The 8,133-nt window shown below is 44.9% G+C and overlaps 1 protein-coding gene across 1 annotated transcript in view; it reads right to left on the reverse strand.

Moving 5' to 3' along the window:
* Window positions 1-5,713, reverse strand: part of LOC137617615 (protein diaphanous homolog 1-like) — a 58,007-nt gene extending 52,294 nt beyond the window's left edge. The window contains exon 1 of the mRNA XM_068347621.1: window positions 5,650-5,713. Within this exon, the coding sequence (XP_068203722.1) occupies window positions 5,650-5,713 (64 nt within the window). The remainder of the gene's footprint in view (window positions 1-5,649) is intronic.
* Between the last annotated feature and the right edge of the window lie 2,420 nt (window positions 5,714-8,133).

Here is an 8,133-nt window from a genome sequence, read left to right on the forward strand (position 1 = left end):
CCTATAAGGACTCCAAAATTGAAAAATAGGAAAGGAAATAAGGAAATAAACAAACTACAAGAGAAGTAATGTACAAATTAAAATAAAATATTTTTAAGTACAGTAGCAACATTGAAATTAATGATACCAATAGTAAGGATTATTTTAATTCAAACAACAACAGCATTAATAAGATAACAGAACTAATAATTATTATACAATGCCCCCCCCCCCAACAAAAAAAATATTCATAATCACAACTGGAGGTAATTTTGTTCAGAGAAAAGAGAATTATTTCAAATGTACAAATCCAGATTCATTTTTAATTTGATGATATGAAATGTAAAAACTCGACAGAGCTAAATTGCCTCTTGTGTTAACTGATTTGAATCTCTCTCTCTCTCTCTCTCTCTCTCTCTCTCTCTCTCTCTCTCGTATTGAATTGAACATAATGCCAGTACACTAAACTCTCTCTCTCTCTCTCTCTCTCTCTCTCCTAAATACTCTCTCTCCCCTAAATACACTTTGCCAATAAAGTCTAAAAGATCAAAGATCCCTTAGTATACAATAACCTCTTTTAGAATGCCATGAAACCATTTTAACCTGCAAATTAATGACACCTTTATGCCCCAAAGCCCCCTGACATTTTGGCCGGGTTTATTCCGCGAATTTACAGCAAATGTTCGCAATTTTTCGCCGACTTAAACGTCCGTGAAATTCTAACCGCGTTTCGGACTATTCTTCCGCATAAACAGAGCTGAGTTTCGGACACCAGACTAAATCCTAATGGACAGTATCATTGACTCCTGTGATTCGCTCTGATATTTGCGTGTATTTTCACCTTTCTCTCTCTCTCTCTCTCTCTCTCTCTCTCTCTCTCGCTCTCTCTCTCTCTCTCTCTGTACACACACGCATATGCACCCCATATATATATATATATATATATATATATATATATATATATATATATATATATATATATATATATATATATATATATATATATTAGTTTGAGTAATGTAAATACCTAAATACATTGGTGTTTGTATACATGTATGTATTTAGTAAGAGAGTTCTCCCTCAAGTCATCTTTACAGAATATACTTCCAATTAATTTGAAATGATTAATCTTTTATTCTATTTTGACAACTTAAAATAATTTTTACATAGACTACAAAATAATTAATAGTTAATTAATATCTCCTTCACTATTTCATATCAGACATCTATAAAGATCTTGAAACTATGTAGATAATATCTTTTATAAGAAATTACTATTATAACTATTTTCCATCCTCTGCTATTACATTTATGACAGCCATTAATCTGAAAGGTTGCTGTGGCCTGATTGGTAACGTCTCTGCCTGGTGTTTGCCAGTCGGGGGTTCGAGTCCCGCTCAGACTCGTTAGTGCCATTTAGTGTCTGCAACCTTACCATCCTTGTGAGCTAAGGTTGGGAGGGATTGGGGGAGCCTATAGGTCTATCTGCTGAGTCATCAGCAGCCACTGCCTGGCCCTCCCTGGTCCTAACTTGGGTGGAGAGGAGGCTTGGGCGCTGATCATATAATATATGGTCAGTCTCTAGGGCATTGTCCTGCTTGCTAGGGCAATGTCACTGTCCCTTGCCTCTGCCATTTATGAGCGACCTTTAAACCTTCCCGTTTGGTATTCTAGATTTGTGAGGACGTATTCTAGACTGTTATTCCGTTAAAGAGTGTGTTCTAGATTAAAATGAGCTTATTTTATATTGGTATTCCGTTAAAGTGTATTCTAGGTTGACATTCCATAAGAGTATATCCTCGACTTGTATTCTTAAGAGTGCATTCTAAATTGGAATATAAAAGATAATTTAGAAGATTAATCTAGAATATCTCATATTGGGGAGTGAAACTCTTAAACGGTTGTTAGTAGAGAGCATGAACGAAACTTTTCCCATCTTGGTATTCTAGATTGGTATTACGTAAGGGCATATTCTAAATTTCACAAGAATGAATTCTAGATTGGTTTTCCATTAGGGTGTATTTTATGTAGGTATTTAGGTAGGGTGTATCCTAGGTTGGTGTTCTGTGAGGTCACATTTTCTAGGTTGATATTGCATAAAGGCTTATTCTATTTGTGTTCCTTAAAGGCTTGGTATTACATAGAAGCGTATTGAAGTAGAGTATTGCGTCAGGACATGTTCTAGATTGGTAGGACCTATTCTGTAAAAGCGTATTCTAGAAAAATATTCTACAAGTGTATTCTAGAATAGTACTCCATCACGACGTATTCTTGATTGGTATTCCGTAAAACAGTATTCTAGAATAGTATTCTATAAGTTTATTCTAGAATAGTATTCCATCAGGACGTATTCTAAACTGGTATTCCGTAAAAGGGTGTTCTAGAATAGTATTCTGTCAAGACGTATTCTAGATTGGCATTCTGTAAAAGCATATTCTAGATTGGTATTATGAAAGGACGTAGTCTAGATTGGCATTCTGTAAAAGCATATTCTGGATTGGTATTATGAAAGGACGTAGTCTAGATTGGCATTCTGTAAGAGCGTATTCTAGAATAGCATTCCATAAAAGCATATTCTATAATAATATTCCGTCAGGACACTTTCCAGAATGGTATTCCTTAAAAGAGTATTCTAGAAAAGTTATTTCATAACGGTGTATTCTAGAATATTATTTCATCAGGACATATTCTAGATTGGTATTCTTTAAAAGCGCATTCTAGAATAGTATTCCATACAAGTATGCTCTAAAATAGCATTCCGTCAGGACGTATTCTAGATTTGTATTTCGTCAGGACATATTCTAGATTGGTATTCCATTGAAACATATTCTAGAATAGTATTCCATTAGTGTATTCTAGAATAGTATTCCGTCAGGGCATATTCTAGACTGTTAATCCGTAAAAGTGTATTCTAGAATAGTATTCTATAAAAGTGTATTTTAGAATAGTATTCTGTGAGAATGTTTTCTAGATTGGTATTCCGTAAAAACATATTCTAGAATGGTATTTCACAGAAGTGTATTCTAGAATAGTATTCTGTCGGAACGTATTCTAGATTGGTATTCCATAAAAGTGTATTCTAAAATAGTACTCCTTCAATATGTATTCTAGACTGGTATTCTGTAAAAGTGTATTCTAGATTGGTATTCTGTCGGAACGTATTCTAGAATGGTATTCTATGAAAGTGTATTCTATAGTAGTATTCCATAAAAGTGTATTCTAAAATAGTACTCCGTCAATATGTATTCTAGACTGGTATTCTGTAAAAGTGTATTCTAGATTGGTATTCTGTCGGAACGTATTCTAGAATGGTATTCTATGAAAGTGTATTCTATGATAGTATTCCATAAAAGTGTATTCTAAAATAGTACTCCGTCAATATGTATTCTAGACTGGTATTCTGTAGAAGTGTATTCTAGAAAAGTAATCCGTCAAGACATATTTTAGATTGATGTTCCGTAAAAGAGTATTTTAGAATATTCCATAAGGGGATTCTAAAATCGTAATCTGTCAGAACATATTCAAGACTGATATTCCATAAAAGTGTATTATAGAATAGTATTTGACACATTCTAGATTGTAATTCCTTAAAAGCGTATTCTAGAATAGTACTCTGTAAAATCATATATAAAATAACATTCCATAAGAGTAATCTAGAATAGCATCCCGTCAGGACATATTCTAGATTGGTACTCCATAAAAGTGTATTCTAGAATGATATTCTGTAAGGACGTATTTTAGATTGGTATTCCGGAAAAGTGTATTTTGTAATCGTATTCCGTTAGTGTATTCTCAAATGGTATTCTGTAAAAGCGGTATTCTAGTATAATATTTCATCGGGACACACAGTCTTCTAGATTGGTATTTCATAATGGCGAATTCTAGCTTGGTATTCCAGATTACGCGAAGTTGAATACTAGATTCGTATTGTGTAAGTGGTTTAGTTCGCCAGAAGAAAAGCATTCTGGAATTCTTATTAAATCAACGTTCTATGAGTATTCTTAAAAAAATCTATTCGATATTTCACAGATGTACAGTATATGCCAAAATACGTAAAAGCTAGAATAGTATTCTGTAAAAGTGTATTCTAGAATAGTATTCTGTCTGGACGTATTCTTGAACGGTATTCCGTGAAAGCGTTTTCTAGAATCGTATTCTGTAAAAGCGTATTCTTGCATATTATTCCGTAAATGGGTATTCTACAATAGTATTCCGTAAGGACGTATTGTAGAATAGTATTCCGTAAGGACGTATTCTAGATTGACATTCCATGAAGGTGTACACTAGCTTGGGATATTCTAGATTGATATTACGTGAAGTCGAATTCTAGATTTGCATTCTATAAATGGATATTGTAGAACCATTAATTTGTTCCGTAACCCAATACAAACCATTGCTATTTCCATGGGGTAACATTTGGCGGAGCTGAATGACGAGCCATTAAAATTAAACGAGGGTTAACTACCCCCTTGCTAATTAGCAGGGGGTAGGGAAGGGGTAGCTAGCTACCCCTTCCCCCCTCACACACTGTGAATACCCCAATTCACTTTTGGCTCGGGTGATGATCAGACGTCTCTGCTCTCACCCTCGCTTGACAGCCTTTAAATTCTGCTTTCTCTTTATCTAGTGTGTGTGAAGTTGGCCTCGACTCTACGATGCGTACTTGCCCTGGAGTTCCTAAGCGTTCATGTGGGACGTTTATGTCCTCTTTGGAGACGGACCCTCACGCCCTTTGCCCCCTTTGCCGAGGTCAACGGTGTGACAGGGAGAATGTGTGCAGTGAGTGCAGGGAGTGGCCTGCCTCCCAGTGGGAGAAGTTCGGCCGTAGACGCAAGAAGAAGCCCAAGAGAGACCGATCTCCTTCGAAGGTGACTTTGAAGAAGGAGGTCTCTAGGGTTTCTCCTTGCGCCGCCCGAACCTCCTCCGAAGGTCTCCCTCGTCCGGCTTCACCTGTGAAACCGCCGAGTGAGATTGCAGGTCCTAGTGGTTTTTGCCAACCTCGTGGTGGTGGAGAGGGCGTGGCCTCCCTTAGCGAGGTTGTTCCCTCTCCTCCCCCGGGGGAGGATTTATTATATTTTGATGAATTCGACTGCACTGTTTCTAATCATGGTTTGTTTCAGCTTTGGACTTCCTTGGGGCTTAAGGGCACTCCCTCCAAGGAAGGCCTGTTTGACTTGTTGCAGCTGGGGGCTGCAGTCAAACAGTCACCGGTAATGCCGGAGGTTTTTCCTTCGGACATTGTCGATACTGTGTTGTCTGCCCCTTCTGACGTGGCAAGTCTAACCCTTGATCCTGCTGCCTCGGATGTTGCTGAAGTCCCATCTCTCCCTTCCGCACAGCCTTCGGAGGGAAGGGTGGGGCCTCCGGTCTCTCCTGCGAGCTCGTCTCCCCCTCGGGGTAGCGCGCTTTCAGAGACCCCTCTTCGAAGGACCGATGACCCTGACTCCTTACCCAGGGGTCGCATTCGTCGTAAGGCCCGTAGGCCTCTGCGAGAGAGGGGGCTCCCTTCTCCCTATCAAGGGGTGAAGAGGCGCCTCTTTGGGTCTCCTTCTCCTCCACCTGCGGAGGAACTTCCTCGTCAGGAGAAGGTCATACCTGCAACATCTCTTGACCTCTCTGCGGATCGTTCACGATCCCCTTCTCCTGCCAAGTCTTCAGTGCTGCCGTCACCTGTAATCCTACAGGCACCGTCTCCTTCGGGGGAAAAGGACTCTGGGGTTAAGTCCCTGGCCATTGTGCGCGCACCTGCGCTCTTGCGTGCAGTTGAGCGCAGATCTTCGTCTCTTCAACCATCACCTGTTCTCCAGCGATCTCCTGTTCGCCAGCGCTCTCCAACGCGCCAGCGATCTCCTGTTCGCCAGCGCTCTCCAACGCGCCAGCGATCTCCTGTGCGCCAGCGCTCTCCAACGCGCCAGCGATCTCCTGTGCGCCAGCGCTCTCCAACGCGCCAGCGATCTCCTGTGCGCCAGCGCTCTCCAACGCGCCAGCGATCTCCTGTGCGCCGGCGCTCTCCTGCTCGCCAGCACGCCCCTGGGCGAGCTCTTCATCTTGAGGATGGTCAATGCTCACCAACGCGCCAGCGATCTCCTTCTCGCCAGCGTCTTTCTGGGCGCGCTCTTCAGCCTGTGAAGAACCAGCGCTCCCCAACGCTCCAGCGATCTCCTGCGCACCAGCGCTCTCTCGCGCGCCAGCTCTCTCCTGGACATCCAGAGAAGGGGCAACGACTTCCAACGCGCCAGCGATCTCCTTCTCGCCAGAGCTCCACTGCTCGCCAGCTCTCCTTAGGGCACCCTCACCCTGAGAAGCAACAACTTCCTGATGGGCGCGCTGCTCACCATCACTCGCCTGTGCGCGCGCGCAAGCACTCACTAGTGCCTGTGCCTGTTGCACGCCCTGTGCGCCCACGCTCGCCAGCGCCCTCTAGATCTTCGGACTCAGACGTTCGCAAGGGTTCGCCCTTGTCTCGCACGTCGATTCTTGCGCTTCCAGTTGCCCCTGTGCGCCCTTCGATTTCTGAGCGCCTCTTAAGTTTGGCGCACTCACGCCCACGATCTCCTTCAGCTCGCCCTTCACGCCAACACGCTGTGGGTCCTGCGGGCGGTAAAGAAGGGGCCTCTCCTACATGCGCCCCGATCGCCGACAGATCTGCGCGCCACCAGTTGAGGGAGACTAAGTCTTCTAGGAGACATCTTTCTCCCTCCCACCATCACCAGCGCTCCCCCAAGAGGTCGCGCGGGCCGCTCGCCAGCTCCTTCTGTGGAGTTTTCTCCTGCGCATTCATATGCACGCTCTCCTGATCGATCTCGTGCATACCCTCCTGCGCGCCATTCTCCTGCGCGCCATTCACCTGCGCGCTCCTACATGCATGCACCTGCGCATGCGCGCCATCACTCGCGGCCCTATGACCACCTTTCCCCTTCGCGTGAACGCTCGCCTACAGGTCGCTCGCCTACAGGTCGCTCGCCTACAGGTCGCTCACCTACGGTGGGTCATTCGGACCGCAAGGATCCTCGGCAGGATGCTCCTCCTGGGAGGCGTTCCCAGGATTCACCTCCGCACAAGAGGAGGATAACGGCAGAACAAGGAAAATCAGCAGAGAGGTCTAGGCAGTCTTTTTCTTTTCAGGAAGGCCTCGTGGTGACCACTCCTAAGGGTCGCGAGATCCCCTTTTCTCCAGCGGGGATTGCTGACACAGCGTCAGTTACCCGTCTACCTTGGTTCCGCCACATGATCAAGGCTGTGGTCCAGGCTATCAAGCCTTCCAGCACTGATCAGAGGCGGGACCCTGGGATGGGTTCTCCACCGTTGAAGAAAAGGAAAGGAGTGGGCTTCGTGGTAACTCCTCCCCAGGAAAAGCTGGTCTCCAGGAACCCCGTCAGGCGGACCCCTTCACCTTCTCCAACCTCTGCAGCTCCACCCCCTCCTGTAGATGAGTTTATCTCGTCCTCGGGGGACTCCTCTGACTCGGAGAATTCTTCCTTGGCACCAAGGGGGGAATTTTCTCCGGATAGGGGAGAGGTCGCACGGGAAGAGGTTCCTCCTCGGGTGTCGGTGTTGGAGTCCTATTTTCCTTCCAGGAGGGAATCGAAGGACACCAAGACTGTTCCGAAATCTTCGTCGAAGATTCGTCAAGAACCAGCAATTCCTAGGGAGGACGTCCACGTTTCTCCCCAAGAAGACCTCTTGGGGATGGGAGACTTAGCTGCCAGTCCACCAAAAGGAGAACACAGCGAGTCAGAACACGCGTTCTGGCAGGTCCTTGGTTTGATGAGGGAGCTCAACAAAATCAAGGACCCGGAGATAGCCCCTCGTGAGGGGAAAGACACCGTGCTTGACGAGGTCTTTGGTGTCCAGAAGCCCCCCAAGACTAGTGCAGCTTTGCCCTGGTCTAAAGGGGTGAAAGGCGCCAGGGACAAAGTCAAAGCTCAGCTCTCCGGTCTGGCCTCCTCAGGACGTTCTTCTGCCGGGTTTAGACTCCTCCCTCCTCCTCTAGTCCAACAGAGGAGGTATTTCGAGATCGACGGGGAGTCTTGCATGTCTCTTCCACTCCATCATTCTGTGGAGGAACTAGCTAAGGGAACTTCTTTCGAGAAGCTCTCGACCCGACAGGTGACGTTTGCGGCGTCAGAGACCCAAAACCTGGAGAAAGTCGCT

This window comes from Palaemon carinicauda, chromosome 23 (genome assembly GCF_036898095.1).
Source record: "Palaemon carinicauda isolate YSFRI2023 chromosome 23, ASM3689809v2, whole genome shotgun sequence".
Lineage (NCBI taxonomy): Eukaryota > Metazoa > Arthropoda > Malacostraca > Decapoda > Palaemonidae > Palaemon > Palaemon carinicauda.